Genomic DNA, 22,216 nt, shown 5'->3' on the forward strand with positions numbered 1-22,216 from the left:
ACAAATCTGTATAACTTTCTGATACCAGTTGATTTTAAAGAAAATAAGTTCTCTGGAGTTCCCTTTTAACATTTTCTAATGTATGCATGAAGTGTAATGTAAATACTTAAATAAAAAAAAAATATATATATACCCCAGAGCTGCACTCACTATTCTGCTGGTGGGGTCACTGTGTACATACATTACATTACTGATCCTGTATTATACTGCAGAGCTGCACTCACTATTCTGCCTTGTGAGGTCACTGTGTACATACATTACATTACTGATCCTGTATTATACTGCAGAACTGCACTCACTATTCTGCTGGTGGGGTCACTGTGTACATACATTACATTACTGATCCTGTATTATACTGCAGAACTGCACTCACTATTCTGCTGGTGAGGTCACTGTGTACATACATTACATTACTGATCCTGTATTATACTGCAGAGCTGCACTCACTATTCTGCTGGTTGTGATGGGAGGGCATATGACTGTACATAGCTCCCCATAGCTTCTCCCTCTCTCACTGTGTCAGTACTCTCTGCTATCTGGACATTCTGTTCATGAAGCAGGAGGCTCAGGCTGAATCCTTCTACCAGATGAGAGTGCTGCTGCTGTGTCTGGCGGAGCGGCTGTCAGCCCTGTGCGCGGTTTGATGTCTGATAACCTGTATTGGTGATTTGGTTATTATGGGATTATAGGACGCAGTCACACTTGGAGATAATTGTCGGGGTGAATAGTAACGCTCTGGGCCATGCGCCGCCGCCATACACAGTACAACCTCTTAGATAAACAAATGTAAACTTGTACACAGGCCGCCAGCCATCCATGTGCTCAGTGCTGTACTGCCACTCACAGAGCTACACCCCTCCCAGACGCAGAGATATACAGAAGTTATACTGTGCCCTGTCCATATATACTGAGGATTACACCCAGGAGAAGTGGTACTGTGCACTGTAAATATATACTGAGGATTACACCCAGGAGAAGTGGTACTGTGCACTGTATATATACTGAGGATTACACCCAGCATACAGGACAGGAGAAGTGGTACTGTGCACTGTATATATATATATATATATATATATATATATATATATATATATATATATACTGAGGATTACACCCAGCATACAGGACAGGAGAAGTGGTACTGTGCACTGTATATATACTGAGGATTACACCCAGCATACAGGACAGGAGAAGTGGTACTGTGCACTGTATATATATACTGAGGATTACACCCAGGAGAAGTGGTACTGTGCACTGTATATATATACTGAGGATTACACCCAGGAGAAGTGGTACTGTGCACTGTATATATATACTGAGGATTACACCCAGGAGAAGTGGTACTGTGCAGTGTATATATATACTGAGGATTACACCCAGGAGAAGTGGTACTGTGCACTGTATATATACTGAGGATTACACCCAGGAGAAGTGGTACTGTGCACTGTATATATATACTGAGGATTACACCCAGGAGAAGTGGTACTGTGCACTGTATATATATACTGAGGATTACACCCAGGAGAAGTGGTACTGTGCACTGTATATATATATATATACTGAGGATTACACCCAGGAGAAGTGGTACTGTGCACTGTATATATATACTGAGGATTACACCCAGGAGAAGTGGTACTGTGCACTGTATATATATATATACTGAGGATTACACCCAGGAGAAGTGGTACTGTGCAGTGTATATATATATATTGAGGATTACACCCAGCATACAGGACAGGAGAAGTGGTACTGTGCACTGTATATATATATATTGAGGATTACACCCAGCATACAGGACAGGAGAAGTGGTACTGTGCACTGTATATATATACACTACCGTTCAAAAGTTTGGGGTCACATTGAAATGTCCTTATTTTTGAAGGAAAAGCACTGTACTTTTCAATGAAGATAACTTTAAACTAGTCCTAACTTTAAACAAATCCCCTCTATACATTGCTAATGTGGCAAATTACTATTCTAGCTGCAAATGTCTGGTTTTGGTGCAATATCTACATAGGTGTATAGAGGCCGATTTCCAGCAACTATCACTCCAGTCTTCTAATGGTACAATGTGTTTGCTCATTGGCTCAGAAGGCTAATTGATGATTAGAAAACCCTTGTGCAATCATCTTCACACATCTGAAAACAGTCTAGCTCGTTACAGAAGCTACAAAACTGACCTTCCTTTGAGCAGATTGTGTTTCTGGAGCATCACATTTGTGGGGTCAATTAAACGCTCAAAATGGCCAGGAAAAGAGAAACTCGACAGTCTATTCTTGTTCTTAGAAATGAAGGCTATTCCATGCGAGAAAATGCTAAGAAATTGAAGATTTCCTACAACGGTGTGTACTACTCCCTTCAGAGGACAGCACAAACAGGCTCTAACCAGAGTAGAAAAAGAAGTGGGAGGCCGCGTTGCACAACTAAGCAAGAAGATAAGCACATTAGAGTCTCTAGTGTGAGAAACAGATACCTCACAGGTCCCCAACTGGCATCTTCATTACATAGTACCCGCAAAACACCAGTGTCACCATCTACAGGGAAGAGGCGGCTGCGGGATTTTGGGCTTCAGGGCAGAGTGGCAAAGAAAAAGCCATATCTGAGACTGGCCAATAAAAGAAAAAGATTAAGATGGGAAAAGAACACAGACATTGGACAGAGGAAGACTGGAAAAAAGTGTTGTGGACGGATGAATCCAAGTTTGAGGTGTTTGGATGACAAAGAAGAACGTTTGTGAGACGCAGAAGAAATGAAAAGATGCTGGAAGAATGCCTGACGCCATCTGTTATACATGGTGGAGGTCATGTGATGATCTGGGGTTGGTGCTGGTAAGGTGGGAGATTTGTACAGGGTAAAAGGGATTGTGAATAAGGAAGGCTATCACTCTGCACCGCCATGCCATACCCAGTGGGCAGCGCTTGGTTGGAGCCAATTTCATCCTACAACAGGACAATGACCCTAAACACCTCCAAATTGTGCAAGAACTATTTCCAGCAGAAGCAGCAGCTGGTATTCTATCCTAGGTAATGGAGTGGCCAGCGCAGTCACCAGATCACCACCCCATTGTGGGAGCAGCTGGACCGTATGGTACGCCAGAAGTGCCCATCCAACCAATCCAACTTGTGGGAGCTGCTTCTAGAAGCGTGGGGGGCAATTTCTCCAGCTTACCCCAACAGATTAATAGCTAGAATGCCAAAGGTGTGCAATGCTGGAATTGCTGCAAAAGGAGGATTCTGGGACGGAAGCAAAGTGTGATGGAAGAACAATGTTATTTCATATACAAATCATTATTTCTAACCTTGTCAATGTCTTCTCTCTATTTTCTATTCATTTCACAACGTATGGTGGTGAAGAAGTGGGACTTTTCATGGAAAACACAAAATTGTTTGGGCGACCCCAAACTTTTGAACGGTAGTGTGTATATATATATATATATATATATATATATATATATATATGTATATATATATATATATATATATATATATATATATATACACACACACACTGTATATATATATCCTCTATATACACACATACTGTATATATATACTGAGGATTACACCCAGCATACAGGACAGGAGAAGTGGTACTGTGCACTGTATATACTGAGGATTACACCCAGGAGAAGTGGTACTGTGCACTGTATATATACTGAGGATTACACCCAGGAGAAGTGGTACTGTGCACTGTATATATACTGAGGATTACACCCAGGAGAAGTGGTACTGTGCACTGTATATCATACAGGAGAAGTAGTACTGTGCAGAGTCCATATATACAGAACATGCTGTAACACTGAGTTAGTTCTGGTGTTCTTCCCATATTACGGTGACAGCCGTCCTGCACATTCACCTTTGCAGGTAAGATTATAGCTTTGAACATTAAAGAGCGCTGAGCGTTAATGTGTGTCAGGCTGTCAGTCACCGCCAGCAGAATCTTTCACCATTTCTACATGAAAGCGATGGACGTGTCAGGTGGTGGTTAGCGGCCTCCCTCCCCTGACTCCGCACCACTCTGACCTTAACCCCTGTCTTTTTTAATGATCTCTTAAAACCTGCCTGAATTGGTTCTATTAACTCTTCAGAGGGGTGACAGGGTGATGTTAGGGCGCCCCCTGCTGCCAGTGAGCCACAGTTATGTCTCCTTTCAGGAGGCAGCACGGGGGCTGAGTTGTTTGCCCGCAGCGCCCCCACAGGTTCTCCCTTTGCCGCATTTGTCTGTCCAGCACAGCACCTTCCTCTCTTTAGCCGGCACTGTCATGGGGGATGGTTCACACAGTACACTGATATAGGTGGTATCTGGGGGAAGATATAAAAGAAAAAACAGGACAGCATTACATTCAGGAGGCAGCACTGTGCACAAACAGAAACTTTATGGGTGAGAGAGAAAAGATGATTTTTCTTCAGGAACCCCGTGAAGGAGGCAGACAGGCTCACAGGTTGCAGTTACATGGCTCAGGCTCTCTTCCTGCACATAGCAAATGCTAAGCCCCGCCTACATTTCCTGTGTTCTGTCCTGGACTTTCTGTTACTAGAGACAGACTGAGCCAAACAACAAGCAGTGGACAGCAGATCGTAGGGAAGTGAGACCCCTAGTGACCAAGACTGAGAGTTATTTTTCTGAAATAACTTGTCATTTTTGGTAAAAGAAGTGATTTAGAAATACATCCAGAATCCCGCAGGCTATCCCATGTATCTAAGCAGTATACATTCACCCCTGTGTATCCCTCCTTTCATGCAGGTGATTGTTCAGACTCGTCCCGGAGTGCTTATTGTTTGTTACAGTATAACGTTCCATCCCGAGAGCGGCTTCATTACATGAGATATCCGTCTCTGGGATCAGTCATTATAAGGGATAAAATTTTCACCTGCTCACCCATCCTCCCATCCAGGTAAAATGTAGACTGGAGCCGCCCTTTAAGATGTAAGAGCTGGCAGGCAGGTGGCACACCGCCCACATCTCACACCTCAGATATTACTAGACTTACAGGAAAAAACTTTGTAGAATGAAAAGTCTGTAACAATATTTTTCTTTAAAGGGAACTCCAGCAAAATATATAGATATAAATGTATTATATACTTTGAAAAAAATCTCCAGTCTTCCACTACTTCCAGCTGCTGTATGTCCTGCAGGAAGTGGTGTATTCTCTCCAGTCTGACACAGTGCTCCCTGCTGCCACCACTGTCCATGTCAGGAACTGTCCAGAGCAGGAGAGGTTTTCTATGGGGATTTGCTGCTGCTCTGGACAGTTCCTGACATGGACAGAGGTGGCAGCAGAGAGCACTGTGTCAGACTGGAAAGAATACACCACTTCCTGCAGGACATACAGCAGCTGATAAGTAGTGGAAGACTCGAGATTTTGTAATAGAAGTAAATTACAAATCTATATAAGGTTCTATAACCAGTTGATTTAAATATTTTTTAGCTAGACTATCCCTTTAAAGGGGTTGTCCAGGCTTTCATTGATGTGAATGGAGGTGAATGTAATATCACACATGACCTGAGGACAGGGGTGGAGCTGTTTTTGTAGCCACGCTTTGTGTAATCCGGGATAACTCTTTTAAAGGGGCCATGCCCTCGTGTAACCTGCCCGCTCTCACGGCCACTCGCCCCTTGCACTGAACTGTGTCCACCTCCGTGCTAATTCCTGGGATATTTGCTAAGCATGAGAGAGTGTGAAGTGCGGGCGCAGGATCACAGCCATGGCCGCTGCTTCCTCCTCAGGGCACAGATCTGTGTGTGTTGACAGCGTTCAGGTCTTTGAAAATGAAGAGCGTCTGATGACAGAAGCCACAGATAACTCGGAGTGATACAACCTGATAGCAGGAGCACTCTCAGAGAGAGAGGTGTAAGGAGAGCCAGACCGCCAAACCCCACACAGGAGACCTCACAATCACCCCAATACTGACCAACACTGCTCACACTCAGGGACTGACAGCAGATTTATAGGACCCCAGGGGAACTAACATTGTGAATACATGATATTATATGTCCTGAGTTCCATCCTGTATTATACTGCAGAGCTGCACTCACTATTCTGCTGGTGGGGTTACTGTGTACATACGGTTACATTACTGATCCTGTATTATACTGCAGAGCTGCACTCACTATTCTGCTGGTGGGGTCACTGTGTACATACATTACTGATCCTGTATTATATTCCAGAGCTGCACTCACTATTCTGCTGGTGGGGTCACTGTGTACATACATTACATTACATTACAGATCCTGAGTTACATCCTGCATTATACTCATAACCAGTGTATGTGTAGTCCGCCATTGGTCTCTATCTAATAGGTGACACTAAGGGATGACTGTGGGAGTCGCATAGGGTACATTTCTTTGCTGACCGGGCTCCACCTGTATCCCGGCACTCAGTGCTTGTGACCACCATATATTGTACAGCCATGTTATTAGATAACGTCATGTAGGAGGCTTCTGGTCACTATATGGCAGTATTGTATGATCAGTGTCTGGTAATAATATATTAGGCACCGTATAGCACATTATCTGGTCACTATATGGCAGTATTGTATGATCAGTGTCTGGTAATATATTAGGCACCGTATAGCACATTATCTGGTCACTATATGGCAGTATTGTATGATCAGTGTCTGGTAATATATTAGGCACCGTATAGCACATTATCTGGTCACTATATGGCAGTATTGTATGATCAGTGTCTGGTAATATATTAGGCACCGTATAGCACAATATCTGGTCACTATATGGCAGTATTGTATGATCAGTAACTGGTAATATATTAGGCACTGTATAGCACATTATCTGGTCACTATATGGCAGTATTGTATGGTCAGTAACTGGTAATATATTAGGCACCGTATAGCACATTATCTGGTCACTATATGTCAGTATTGTATGATCAGTGTCTGGTAATAATATATTAGGCACTGTATAGCACATTATCTGGTCACTATATGTCAGTATTGTATGATCAGTGTCTGGTAATATATTAGGCACCGTATAGCACATTATCTGTTCACTATATGGCAGTATTGTATGATCAGAGTCTGGTAATAATATATTATGCACCGTATAGCACATTATCTGGTCACTATATGGCAGTATTGTATGATCAGTGTCTGGTAATATATTACGCACTGTATAGCACATTAGCTGGTCACTATATGGCAGTATTGTATGATCAGTAACTGGTAATATATTAGGCACAGTATAGCACATTATCTGGTCACTATATGGCAGTATTGTATGATCAGTGTCTGGTAATATATTAGGCACTGTATAGCACATTATCTGGTCACTATATGGCAGTATTGTATGATCAGTGTCTGGTAATATATTAGGCACTGTATAGCACATTATCTGGTCACTATATGGCAGTATTGTATGATCAGTGTCTGGTACTATATTACATGTATTATAAGTGCCATTGACCTCTCCAGTAAAGCACAATGCTCACACTTTTATGGCTTACGAGGAATTACAGCCCATCACTATAGGACATCAGTAGCGACCATTGTTTCCCCATGTATCTAATATCTATTGTCTTCCATTCTTCTGACCGTCATCTCTGACTCTTCATGGCTGGATGATATCCAGGTGCACACTCTCTCTACGGGCTCAATGAGAAGGTGGAGGCCACCAGCTTCAATCCTATGAGAAATGTGAAGAATCCCAGACCCCGAATGTCTTTGCTGGGACTTGTCTAACCGCCTTGTCTGGTAGAACTGGACACTTTCCTCCCAAGACCCGTCTGACCCTTACAAAAATTACACAGCCTCAATTTTCACGGTCTGACAACTCTCCTCAGTGTCCAAGTCATTATAGTGATATTATCATGTCAAGGTCTGACGGTTCCCCATTAACTCCTCAGTCCAACGGCAACCTCATGGTATGGAGCAATACACAGTCATGGCTCCGCAGAAGGGGCTTATGGTAAGATTTTATGCCACCACGTCTATAACAAGTAGCTGGTGGGCACGTAGTGGGTCAAGGAGCTTGGATTCAGCCTGAAATGCAATGAACGTCTAGGTCCTAATACCACCAGCAATGGTCCTTTGAAGTTAAAGTGCCTAATTTGTACTTTGGTGCCCATTCCTCGACATTCAAAAGCCTCTTCAGAAGAAAATCACTATTTTGCTATGCACCAGTCCCTGCCTGGACCTGATCTACATGGTCAACAAAATTTAAATATTATTAGCATCAATTTTTGACAAATCGAGTAGTTGCAATAATAATTTGAGGGAAAGATCTATAGTGGAAATTGTTGATTGTATATTGTATTTCTTTAGTCTTTAGGCTTTAGTTTTGAAGCACCTGCTTCACTTTTTGACAGCTTGCATCCATTATGGGGGCTCGTCCGGGATCAGCCTCATTGCAAACCCATAAATATTAGAAAACATGACACTTGTATTCTATAGGAACTTTGAAATGTGAAAAATTAGAGAGTTTTTGATTCCGACATGCTTATCATGGCATTTTCGAAATCCCTTCATTCCCAAGACCTCCAGTGACGACAGTGTGACATCAAAGGTGCTTCTGAAGAACATCATTCCTGTCAGCAGAGACTCCCGATAGAGACAGATTATGTTTCTAAACGTGCGAAAACTCAAAATTTCAAAAGAAAACTGAAAATCATGAAATGACCTCAAAAAGTGCCCGCAGGGACATCAAGAGGACCTGAGGAATCTTGTCATTGTCTTTTTGACAGCTTTGAGTCACAAGAAAGCCACCAGCAGAGTGAGAAAGAGACTTCATCGAGGAGGACAACAAGTGTGTGAGTCAAGGAGAGAAGTAACCGTAACCCAGATGACCTCATTTATAGAGAGCAACACCAGCAGAATACACAGACATGACACAATACACCACCTGCAATATATTTACTGTAACACAGGTATACAGCACTCACAGGACAGAGTCAGAAACTCCTGATATAAAGATGCATTGCAAACACATTTAATACAATATAATAATACCTATATTAAGACTATAATACTGCTCCTATATACAGAAATATAACTACTATAATACTGCTCCTATATACAAGAATATACTACTATAATACTGCTCCTATATACAGGAATATAACTACTATAATACTGCTCCTATATACAGGGATATAACTACTATAATACTGCTCCTATATACAGGGATATAACTGCTATAATACTGCTCCTATATACAGGAATATAACCACTATAATACTGCCCCTATATACAAGAATATAACTACTATAATACTGCTCCTATATACAGGGATATAACTACTATAATACTGCCCCCTATATACAGGAATATAACTACTATAATACTGCTCCCTATATACAGGAATATAACTACTATAATACTGCCCCCTATATACAGGAATATAACTACTATAATACTGCTCCTATATACAGGAATATACTACTATAATACTGCTCATATATACAGGAATATACTACTATAATACTGCCCCCTATATACAGGAATATAACTACTATAATACTGCTCCTATATACAGGAATATAACTACTATAATACTGCTCATATATACAGGAATATACTACTATAATACTGCCCCCTATATACAGGAATATAACTACTATAATACTGCTCCCATATACAGGGATATAACTACTATAATACTGCCCCTATATACAGGAATATAACTACTATAATACTGCTCCTATATACAGGAATATAACTACTATAATACTTCTCCCATATACAGGGATATAACTACTATAATACTGCCCCCTATATACAGGAATATAACTACTATAATACTGCTCCTATATACAGGAATATAACTACTATAATACTGCTCCTATATACAGGAATATAACTACTATAATACTGCTCCCTATATACAGGAATATAACTACTATAATACTGCTCCTATATACAAGAATATAACTACTATAATACTGCCCCTATATACAGGAATATACTACTATAATACTGCTCCTATATACAGGAATATAACTACTATAATGCGGTTCAGGGAAGAAATTCTGATGTGTTTTTTATTTAGCCATGCGGCACTAGTATCAGCCATAGGTGTGAGGTGCAGCACTCTGTTTCTTCCCTGAACCGCATTTTGTTTCTCTCTTTTCTCCGTGTATTGCACTCCTCCTGGTGAGACCCACATGACCGCAATTAGCAGGAGACACCTGAGTGCACATGGTTTTAATCCCTCCTGTTTTTTCCCATTCTGTTTGCTGCAGCTATGGTGAGCGCAATACCTTATCCAGACTTGTGCTGCTTGGGGGCGACCTTCTCCGCCGGCGGTGCTGGCCGGGTTCTGGTGTGGTGTTTTTGGGTCTGGTCCTGTGGCATGGGGGTCGCAGGGCCGTCCCATGGCCCCCGTTCCCTGGCTGTGCACGCCTGCGGGGTTGGTGGCCACTGACTGGCACGGTGTGGACTTAGTGTAGGGACCCATGTGTATCAGATACCGGCACGAGGTACATGGGGCAGTATGGCTTGATCAATTCATACACAAAATTCTGATGTGTTTTTTATTTAGCCAAGCGGCACTAGTATCAGCCATAGGTGTGAGGTGCAGCACTCTGTTTCTTCCCTGAACCGCATAACTACTATAATACTGCTCCTATATACAGGAATATAACTACTATAATACTGCTCCTATATACGGGAATATAACTACTATAATACTGCTCCTATATACAGGAATATAACTACTATAATACTGCTCCTATATACAGGAATATAACTACTATAATACTGCTCCTATATACAGGAATATAACTACTATAATACTGCTCCTATATACAGGAATATAACTACTATAATACTGCTCCTATATACGGGAATATAACTACTATAATACTGCTCCTATATACAGGAATATAACTACTATAATACTGCTCCTATATACAGGACTATAACTACTATAATACTGCTCCTATATACAGGAATATAACTCCTATAATACTGCTCCTATATACAGGAATATAACTCCTATAATACTGCTCCTATATACAGGAATATAACTCCTATAATACTGCTCCTATATACAGGAATATAACTACTATAATACTGCTCCTATATACAGGACTATAACTACTATAATACTGCTCCTATATACAGGAATATAACTACTATAATACTGCTCCTATATACAGGAATATAACTACTATAATACTGCTCCCCTATATACAGGAATATAACTACTATAATACTGCTCCTATATACAAGAATATAACTACTATAATACTGCCCCCTATATACAAGACTATAACTACCATAATACTGCTCCTATATACAGGAATATAACTACTATAATACTGCTCATATATACAGGAATATACTACTATAATACTGCCCCCTATATACAGGAATATACTACTATAATACTGCTCCTATATACAGGAATATAACTCCTATAATACTGCTCCTATATACAAGACTATAACTATTATAATACTGCTCCTATATACAGGAATATAACTACTATAATACTGCTCCCTATATACAGGAATATAACTACTATAATACTGATCCTATATACAAGAATATAACTACTATAATACTGCTCCTATATACAAGAATATACTACTATAATACTGCCCCCTATATACAAGAATATAACTACTATAATACTGCTCCTATATACAGGAATATAACTACTATAATACTGCTCCTATATACAGGAATATAACTACTATAATACTGCTCCTATACACAGGAATATAACTACTATAATACTGCTCCTATATACAGGAATATAACTACTATAATACTGCCCCCTATATACAGGGATATATCTAATATAATACTGCTCCTATATACAGGAATATAACTACCATAATACTGCTCCTATATACAGGAATATACTACTATAATACTGCTCCTATATACAGGGATATAACTACTATAATACTGCTCCCTATATACAGGAATATAACTACTATAATACTGCCCCCTATATACAAGAATATAACTACTATAATACTGCTCCTATATACAGGACTATAACTACTATAATAATGCTCCTATATACAGGAATATAACTACTATAATACTGCTCCTATATAGTGTAATATATAAATCAGGGCAGTGTGCGGGGGATGCTGCTGTGGTCTCGGTCCAGTTAAGCGCTGTCTCTCTCTCCTGTCTCGCTCTGTCTCATCCGCTGGGAATGCAGTGCCTTCCTCTCTGACATAGAACAGAGCAGTGTCCGGCTTGGTGCAGTGGGACGTTCCCAGGCCGGACAGCTATGGAGGACTCTTCCCACCTTCTCTTCTCTCCTCTGTGTAACATGTGGTTTCGTTTTATAGCCTATGGGAACTGAGAGACCTTAAGATTCGGAGCAGATGGGAAGAAAAGGGCAAGAAGTGCGGTTCATGTCACCGAGCGTCGTCCTTAAGGGCCTGAACTGGAAGGATGGGGGCAGTTTCTTCAGAGAGTGACCCCCTGCTTCAGACCCCTATATACCGTACATCTCATCACAGATAATGTAGGGTGAAGGCGTCCTGCATAATCCTGTATGGACTTTCCATCTTATGGCGGCCATATGCGCTGGTGGTGTCGGCCGCTGGGTTGGATACAGGAACTATGGTGAACTTCGGTGCGGTGTACCCAGGGGTCCCATCCCGAAACCTGTAAAGTGGCCCCACTTCACCATAAGCCCCTTGGCTGAACCGGGATAACACACATAGGGATGTCACTACTATACCTGTACTGTGACATCTATTATACCTAGGAATAGAGTAAGGGGGGGCACTACCACCACCACGCAGGGACATAGGGACCTCCACCCCCCGGCTCTGCAACCGCTGCACGCTGCCTTTCAGGGCTGTCCTGGAAATTCAGGTGAGCGCCTTATTGAATTGTGTGTGCGCCTTTAAGGTGGGTCTGCACAGAGAGGGTTAATATGATAGAGTGCTAAGCAGAGGGAGTTATTACTGTAGAGGGAGCTGCACAAAGAGGAGTTAATACTATGGGAGGGCTGCACAGTGAGGGTTAATTCTAAAGGGGGAGCTGCACAGAGGGGGTTAATATGATAACAGTGCTGCTCAGAGGGAGTTATTACTGTAGAGGGGGTTGCACAGAGTGGCGGTCATTCTAAATAGGAAGCTGCACAGAGTGAGGGTAATACTAGGAGAGGGCTACACAGTGAGGGTTAATACTATGGGGGAGCTGCCTAGTGGGGCTTAATACAGGGCTGCACTATACAGGGCTGTACCGAGGGGGTAATACTATAGGAAAGATGCACAGAGGGGGTAATACTATAGGGTAAACTGCACAGAGGGGGGTTAATACTACTGGATGTCTGCCAAGGTGGGTTAATACTACGAGGGGCTGCACAGAGGGGGTTAATACTATGGGGAGCTGCATGTAGGGGGTTAATACTATTGGACAGTTGCATAGAGAGTTATTACTATAAGGGGGCTGCACAACTGGGCTTAAAACTATACAGGACTGCACAGAGGGGGTTAATACTATGGGGAGGGGAGCTGCACAGAGGGTTAATATTAAAGGGAGGGGAGCTGCACAGAGAGGGTTAATACAATGGGAAGCTGCACAGAAGGGGTTAATACTATGGGGAGGGGAGCTGCACAGAGGGGGTTCATATTATGGGGAGGGGAGCTGCACAGAGGGGGTTAATACTACGGGGAGGGGAGCTGCACAGAGGGGGTTAATACTATGGGGAGGGGTGCTGCACAGAGAGGGTTAATACTATGGGGAGGGGAGCTGCACAGAGAGGGTTAATACCATGGGGAAGGGAGCTGCACAGAGGGGGTAATACTATGGCGAGGGGAGCTGCACAGAGGGGGTTAAAACTATGGGGAGGGGAGCTGCACAGAGAGGGTTAATACCATGGGGAAGGGAGCTGCACAGAGGGGGTAATACTATGGGGAGGGGTGCTGCACAGAGAGGGTTAATACTATGGGGAGGGGAGCTGCACAGAGAGGGTTAATACCATGGGGAAGGGAGCTGCACAGAGGGGGTAATACTATGGCGAGGGGAGCTGCACAGAGGGGGTTAAAACTATGGGGAGGGGAGCTGCACAGAGGGTGTTAATACTATGGGGAGAGGAGCTGCACAGAGGGGGTTAATACTATGGGGAGGGGAGCTGCACAGAGGGGGTTAATACTATATGGCTGCATAGGTGGGTTTATACTGTGAGGGGCTGCACAGAGGGGGTTGTTTCAAGAGGGTATTCATTCTGAGTCTTTATACTATAGGGTCATTTTCTGCACGGTCACCTGTAGCTTTATATATGTAGCTGGGGACCAGTTTTTCTCTCCTTAGCCTCTAAATCTTGGTACAAAGAGAGGAGTAGAGAGAGGATGGACTGTGGCTGCTGGTACTGACCACTGGTCAAAAGAGATTGTAATATAGCGGGGGGGCTACAGCAGCAGACCACCCTGATTATACCTGTACTGTGACATCACTAGCTGCTCCTCATATCTGAGTGGAGAGATCCTGCTATCATGGTTGGGATCTGCAGCAGGTGCTATGCTACCCACACAGTCATACCCATGCCCTTAAAGGGGTTTTCTTCTGTAATGTATATATATATACACACGTATAATTACTTCTCAATTACTCCCCCATACACTCAATGTGGTCACTGATACTGGAGGTTATATACAAAAACAAGATAACAAGATCATTAAGAATAATAATAATAAAATAAATAATTAGAAAAAAACATAAAAATAACTATAAGAATAAAACAGTTCAGGAAAAAAAAATATACAATTAATATTATCTATTTAAAGGATATGTATATAAATATATAAAGCGTTTACTGTCATACATTTTACCATAATCAAAATAGGAAAACAATATTACAGTAAAAAAAAGCAAAATAAATAATTAATAAAATTATGAAAATAAATCATATCAATCAAATCTTTGATCCTTTTCTCGTATGCAAAATACAACATTTCCAAGTCAATTAAATCCCTATATTTGTCATTGATTTTTTTTTAACATTTCTCCTTTTTTCCCTTTTCCCTAACTAAAGTTAATAAGGTCAATTTTTTTTCCCGTCTAAATTGAAAAAAATTTTTTTTTTATTTTTTTAAACTTGCCTCCTGGGTATTTACCTAATTGGGGGGGGGGGGGGTATTAGTGCTAAATATTGTTACTTTGTGCTACAAAATTTCCAATCTACATTTAACGACGAGAGGCAAATCTTCCTTTTGGGATTATTGAATAAAATGTGACGTTTATTTAGATAATAAGGAGTGTGCGGTGATTTCTGGGAGAAAGTGTTGTGACATCCTTCACCAGACGTGTGATATATAATAGGGAACAGTGGTGCAAACACAAGTGGGAATTGAGAATACCTTGCCCCTCGGGCTATGTGAAGCAGTTGCTATTTTGAAGGTTTTATTTTTCCTTTTTTTTTTTTTTCTCTTACTTGATTTGTGCGGTTGTGACAAGGTCTTAGATGAAAATAATACGGGGAGAGGTGTTTAAGCGCAGGAGAAAATATTTAATTAGACTTTTCAATGTCAGACACTTAGAACGTTTGCAAAGAAAAAGGAGAAAAAAAAAACCCTAAGTTATTATCGTCAGAAGCTTCTCCCGCGCCCCGAGGCGGAAACTTATCTTACTGAAAAATATTTCTCAGCATTTGCATAGAGCAGAAGGACTTTGCTTTGAAATAGTTTTGGAGGTGAATTCGGGGTAATTTGTGACGCTCGGCTTCTGGTTAATTTGTTTTATTTTCCCTTTAATTGTTGCGTTACCTGTTTGGGTCGCGGGGGCCATCGATGGCGGGATGCACTTGTGATCCCACAGATATTCTTTGCTGGGGCTGCTGTTATTTACCAGTAGATATGATTGAAAAGCTTGAGAAATTCTGGAAAACTTTTTGTATAAGAGGCTAAAGGTCATGTTATACCCCCAGGGGCTGTTATACAGGGGCAGATGACATCTCTGTACACAGGGGACTGTTTCATTGACCTAGTGGTTTCTGGTGCTGTAGAAATAAACTATATATTGTCAGGACCCTGGTAAAATACCCTGATCCCAATGTATCTGAGCTGGAAGAAGAACCCAATGTATCTGAGCTGGAAGAAGAAGAACCCAATGTATCTGAGCCTAAAGAAGAACCAAATGTATACCCTGATCCAGTCCCCGTTCACTCATCAATTCAACCTGGAAGTGCTCAGAGCAAGTGATTGGCTCAGAGGGGGTCCTTCAGATCTGAAGGAGGAGGAAGAGATGAGATGTGGAGGATCTGGAAGAAGAACCCTATGTATCTGAGCTGAAGGTAGAAGAACCCGATGTATCTGAGCTGCAAGAAGAAGAACCAGATGTATCTGAGCTGAAAGAAGAAGAACTCAATGTATTTGAGCTGGAAGAATGAAGAACCCAATGTATCTCAGCTGGAAGAAGAACCCAATGTATTTGAGCTGGAAGAAGAACCAGATATATCTGAGCTAGAAGAAGGAGAACCCAATGTATCTGGGCTGGAACAAGAAGAACCTGATGTATCTGAGCTGGAACAAGAAGAACCCAATGTATCTGCGCTGGAAGAAGGAGAACCCAATGCATCTGAGCTGGAAGAAGGAGAACCCAATGTATCTGAGATGGAAGAAGAAGAACCCAATGTATCTGAGCTGGGAGAAGAAGAACCCAATGTATCTGAGCTGGAACAAGAAGAACCCGATGTATCTGAGCTGGAACAAGAAGAACCCAATGTATCTGCGCTAGAAGGAGAACCCAATGCATCTGAACTAGAAGAAGGAGAACCCAATGTATCTAAGATGAAAGAAGAAGAACCCAATGTATCTGAGCTGGGAGAAGAAGAACCCAATGTATCTGAGCTGGAACAAGAAGAACCCAATGTATCTGAGCTGGAACAAGAAGAACCTGATGTATTTAAGCTGGAAGAAGGAGAACCCAATGTATCTGAGATGGAAGAAGAAGAACCCAATGTATCTGAGCTGGGAGAAGAAGAACCCAATGTATCTGAGCTGGAACAAGAAGAACCCAATGTATCCGAGCTGGAACAAGAAGAACCCGATGTATCTGAGCTGGAAGAAGAACCCAATGCATCTGAGCTGGAAGAAGGAGAACCCAATGTATCTGAGATGGAAGAAGAATCCAATGTATCTGAGCTGGGAGAAGAAGAACCCAATGTATCTGAGCTGGAAGAAGAAGGACCCAATGTATCTAAACTGAAATAAGAAGAACCCAACATATCTGAGCTGGACGAAGAAGAACCCAATGTATCTTAGCTGGAAGAAGAAGAACCCAATGTATCTGAGCTGGAAGAAGCAGAACCCAACGTATCTGAGCTTGAAGAAGAACCCAATCTATCCAAGCTTGAAGAAGAAGAACCAAATGTGTCTGAGCTGGGAGAAGAACCCAATGTATCTGAGCTGGAAGAAGAAGAACCTAATGTATCTGAGCTGGAAAAAGAAGAACCCGATGTATCTGGGCTGGAAGAAGAACCCAATGTATCTGAGCTGGAAGAAGAACCCAATGTATCTGAGCTGGAAGAAGAAGAACCCAATGTATCTGAGCCTAAAGAAGAACCAAATGTATCTGAGCTTGAAGAAGAAGAACCCGATGTATCTGGGCCGGAAGAAAACCCAATGTTTGAGTTTGAAGAAGAAGAACCTGATGTATCTGAGCTGGAAGAAGAACCAGATGTATCTGAGCTGGAAGAAGAAGAACCCAATGTATCTGAGCTGGAAGACGAAGAACTCAATGTATCTGAGCTGGAAGAAGAAGAACCCAATGTATCTGAGCCTAAAGAAAAACCCAATGTATCTGAGCTTGAAAAAGAAGAACCCGATGTATCTGGGCCAGAAGAAGAACACAATGTTAATGAGCTCGAAGAAGAAGAACCCGATGTATCTGAGCTGGAAGAAGAGCCAGATGTATCTGAGCTGGAAGAAGAAGAACCCAATGTATCTGAGCTGGAAGAAGAAGAACCCAATGTATCTGAGCTTGTAACATATGATCCTGTTTTATGACCTGTGGTATCTAATCCCTTCATGTATGATACTGTGCTTAGCTGGTGTATAATAATGGTTTTATTTGTATAGCGCACACAGATTCCGCAGCACTTTCACATCTAAATTCACCTATCTGTATGTTTTAGGAGGAAACCGGAGTACCTGGAGGAAACCCACACAAACACGCAGAGAACATTCAAACTCTTTGCAGATGTTGCCCTTGACCCCAGTCCTGCAAGACTACAGTGCTAACCACTGAGCCACCATGCTGCCCAAAATCTGAGCTTGTCCTATATGATCTGCTGACCTTTGGTATCTAAGCCTATGTGTGATACATAGAGCACTACACTGCACCACATTCCCCATCATATAATGTGAGCGTCTTAGGATAAATCCTGGGATTTTTCTGGAGATTTGGGAGACTTTGTAATAATCCGAAGCTTCTACATTTCTAAGATTCATCGAAACTGCGGCATTTAGGTGATTCCAGCGCTGACACATCCTCCGTCTCCACAATGAGGGGAAGGAGATAAAACACACTTTCTTCTGGTTTAACGAGAAAGGAAATGTTATAATGGATTAGGAGGCTTCATCCAGGATGATGGCAGCTTCAGTGGTAAGAAGGGGGAGGGGTGCGGCAGGTTACTCGCACCACCACGGCCTCCACATAATGACACTTTGTCTTTTAGGAGATTATATTTACAGGCTGCAAAATGCTATAAATCGGATTCCCGAACCTATAAAACAGCCGACAGCCATGACAGGAGCGATCCCAGGAAAGGTACTGACAGAGTAAGCGGAGACAGTATGGGGGGAAGAAGGAAGGGAGGGAGGTGGAGAAAGGAAGAAAGGAAGGAAGGAAGAGAGGTGGAGCAAGGAAGGAAGAGAGGTGGAGAAAGGAAGGAAGGAAGAGAGGCGGAGAAAGGAAGGAAGAGAGGCGGAGGAAGGAAGGAAGGAAGAGAGGTGGAGAAAGGAAGGAAGAGAGGCGGAGGAAGGAAGGAAGGAAGGAAGAGAGGCGGAGGAAGGAAGGAAGAGAGGCGGAGGAAGGAAGGAAGAGAGGTGGAGAAAGGAAGGAAGGAAGAGAGGCGGAGAAAGGAAGGAAGAGAGGCGGAGGAAGGAAGGAAGGAAGAGAGGCGGAGAAAGGAAGGAAGAGAGGCGGAGGAAGGAAGGAAGGAAGGAAGAGAGGCGGAGAAAGGAAGGAAGGAAGGAAGGAAGGAAGAGAGGCGGAGGAAGGAAGGAAGGAAGGAAGAGAGGTGGCGAAAGGAAGGAAGGAAGAGAGGTGGAGAAAGGAAGGAAGGAAGAGAGGTGGAGCAAGGAAGGAAGAGAGGGGGAGCAAGGAAGGAAGAGAGGCGGAGAAAGGAAGGAAGAGAGGCGGAGGAAGGAAGGAAGGAAGAGAGGTGGCGAAAGGAAGGAAGAGAGGTGGAGAAAGGAAGGAAGGAAGAGAGGCGGAGGAAGGAAGGAAGGAAGGAAGAGAGGTGGAGAAAGGAAGGAAGGAAGAGAGGCGGAGAAAGGAAGGAAGAGAGGCGGAGGAAGGAAGGAAGGAAGAGAGGTGGAGCAAGGAAGGAAGAGAGGGGGAGAAAGGAAGGAAGAGAGGCGGAGAAAGGAAGGAAGAGAGGCGGAGGAAGGAAGGAAGGAAGGAAGAGAGGTGGCGAAAGGAAGGAAGAGAGGTGGAGAAAGAAAGGAAGGAAGAGAGGCGGAGGAAGGAAGGAAGAGAGGTGGAGAAAGGAAGGAAGGAAGAGAGGCGGAGAAAGGAAGGAAGAAGAGGAGGCGGAGGAAGGAAGGAAGAAAGAGAGGCGGAGGAAGGAAGGAAGAGAGGTGGAGAAAGGAAGGAAGGAAGGAAGAGAGGCGGAGGAAGGAAGGAAGAAAGAGGGGCGGAGAAAGGAAGGAAGAGGTGGAGAAAGGAAGGAAGAGAGTTAGAGAAAGGAAGGAAGAGAGGTGGAGAAAGGAAGGAAGGAGAGAAGGAAGGAAGAAAGGTGGAGGAAGGAAGGGAAGAAGAGAGGTGGTGAAAGGAAGGAAGAGAGGTGGAGAAAGGAAGGAAGAGAGTTAGAGAAAGGAAGGAAGAGAGGTGGAGAAAGGAAGGAAGGAGAGAAGGAAGGAAGAAAGGTGGAGGAAGGAAGGGAAGAAGAGAGGTGGTGAAAGGAAGGAAGAGAGGTGGAGAAAGGAAGGAAGGAAGGAAGGAAGGAAGAGAGTTGGAGAAAGGAAAGAAGAGAGGTGGAGAAAGGAAGGAAGGAAGAGAGGTGGAGAAAGGAAGGAAGAGAGGTGGAGAAAGTAAGGAAGGAAGAGAGGTGGCGAAAGGAAGGAAGAGAGGTGGAGAAAGGAAGGAAGGAAGAGAGGTGGAGAAAGGAAGGAAGAGAGAAGGAGAAAGGAAGGAAGAGAGTTAGAGAAAGGAAGGAAGAGAGGTGGAGAAAGGAAGGAAGGAGAGAAGGAAGGAAGAAAGGTGGAGGAAGGAAGGAAAGAAGAGAGGTGGTGAAAGGAAGGAAGAGAGGTGGAGAAAGGAAGGAAGGAAGGAAGGAAGGAAGAGAGTTGGAGAAAGGAAAGAAGAGGTGGAGAAAGGAAGGAAGGAAGAGAGGTGGAGAAAGGAAGGAAGATAGGTCGAGAAAGTAAGGAAGGAAGAGAGGTGGAGAAAGGAAAGAAGAGAGGTGGAGAAAGGAAGGAAGGAAGAGAGGTGGAGAAAGGAAGGAAGGAAGGAAGGAAGAGAGGTGTAGAAAGGAAGGAGGCAAGGAAGAGAGGTGGAGAAAGGAAAAAAGCAAGGAAGAGAGGTGGAGGAAGGAAGGAAGGCAAGGTGGAGGAAAGAAGAGAGGTGGAGGAAGGAAGGAATGAGAGATGAAGGGGGGGGGTGGGGGGGTGGGGGGTCTGGGCGCCATGTTTTCCTCCTTCTCCCCACACATATCTCTTACAGGGGTGGGGGGTCTGGGCGCCATGTTTTTCTCCTTCTCCCCACACATATCTCTTACAGGGGTGGGGGGTCTGGACGCCATGTTTCCCTCCCTCTCTCCACACATATCTCTTACAGGGGTGGGGGGTCTGGACGCCATGTTTTCCTCCTTCTCCCAACACATATCTCTTACAGGGGTGGGGGGTCTGGACGCCATGTTTCCCTCCCTCTCTCCACACATATCTCTTACAGGGGTGGGGGGTCTAGACGCCATGTTTTCCTCCTTCTCCCCACACATATCTCTTACAGAAGGTGGGGGGTCTGGACGCCATGTTTCCCTCCCTCTCTCCACACATATCTCTTACAGGGGTGGGGGGTCTGGACGCCATGTTTTCCTCCTTCTCTCCACACATATCTCTTACAGGGGTGGGGGGTCTGGACGCCATGTTTTCCTCCTTCTCTCCACACATATCTCTTACAGAAGGGGGGGGGGGGGGGTCTGGACGCCATGTTTTCCTCCCTCTCCCACCATCCCGGTCATCCTTGTGACGAGGTCTTTGACATCTCCGGCTGATCTGTTTGCAGGTTAATCTCTCCTTGCAGTGACTCATATAAATGGAGGCCGCGCTCATGGAGGATACCCCCCAGCAGTTATTACCTCCTCCTTTGATGTAACATTAATTCAGCAACTTAAATAAAGACACTGACAGTCGTAATCGCCAAAACAAAACAAAGAAGTCATCGCTTAATGCGCCTGAAATTGACGCCACTTCATCAATATGTCACTCCTGAACACTAAAGCCTGGTGTAACATCCAGTGACAGGTTTAGGGCCATTTTACACATAATTACGCCATTGCCGGGTTTCGTGTCGAGCTTGCTGCAGATTATGAAGTCACCGATTAACATGGCGTTTATGTGGCGTGGGAGCCGGGATAACATCGGGCACTTTGTATGGGGGGGGGGGGGGGGGTAATTAGGAGCTGTTATGGGGGTACTTACACTGCCATCACCACTTCCTGCTGTATGTCCTGCAGAAAGTGGTGTATTTGCTGCTGCTCTGGACAGTTCCTCACATGGACAGAGGTGGCAGCAGAAAACACTGTGTCAGACTGGAGAGAATACACCAGAGTATTGTTAGCCTGCTGTCAGTGAGCGGAACCAATCCACATACTTATTTGCATATAAAGGGGTAACATTTGACCCCATTGCGGTCCTTTAAATGACACCAAAAAGTCATACAAGTTATTTACTGTGTGACAAGAGACTCTGGCTGTCCCATGATTTATAAAAATGTTCCTGATACACAGTCCCCTGCCCAGACATAGCCTTACATGATAAAATTCCTTCTGCCACCTCTAGGTGGAGCTCAGGAGCTTACAGCATACACCGCCCATCTTGTATGACTGTACAATGTATCATTTT

General features: G+C 43.4%; 1 protein-coding gene across 1 annotated transcript; it reads left to right on the top strand.

The window, feature by feature from the left end:
- The first annotated feature begins 16,294 nt into the window (after nucleotides 1-16,294).
- On the top strand, nucleotides 16,295-17,935 carry LOC138771800 (probable serine/threonine-protein kinase kinX). The gene is made up of 2 exons (XM_069951806.1): nucleotides 16,295-17,122; nucleotides 17,192-17,935. The coding sequence occupies exons 1-2, from the start codon at nucleotides 16,295-16,297 to the stop codon at nucleotides 17,933-17,935; spliced, it is 1,572 nt and encodes a 523-aa protein (XP_069807907.1).
- The last annotated feature ends 4,281 nt before the right edge of the window (nucleotides 17,936-22,216 follow it).

Source organism: Dendropsophus ebraccatus, chromosome 14 (genome assembly GCF_027789765.1).
Source record: "Dendropsophus ebraccatus isolate aDenEbr1 chromosome 14, aDenEbr1.pat, whole genome shotgun sequence".
NCBI classification, from domain to species: Eukaryota; Metazoa; Chordata; class Amphibia; order Anura; family Hylidae; genus Dendropsophus; species Dendropsophus ebraccatus.

Bases quoted from the DNA above. Each gene is read 5' to 3' on its own strand.
- LOC138771800 (XM_069951806.1), top strand. From the start codon at position 16,295: ATGTATTTGAGCTGGAAGAATGAAGAACCCAATGTATCTCAGCTGGAA. The intron at 17,123-17,191 runs GTATCTAAACTG...AATGTATCTTAG, and splicing joins TGGAAGAAGAAGGACCCAAT to CTGGAAGAAGAAGAACCCAA.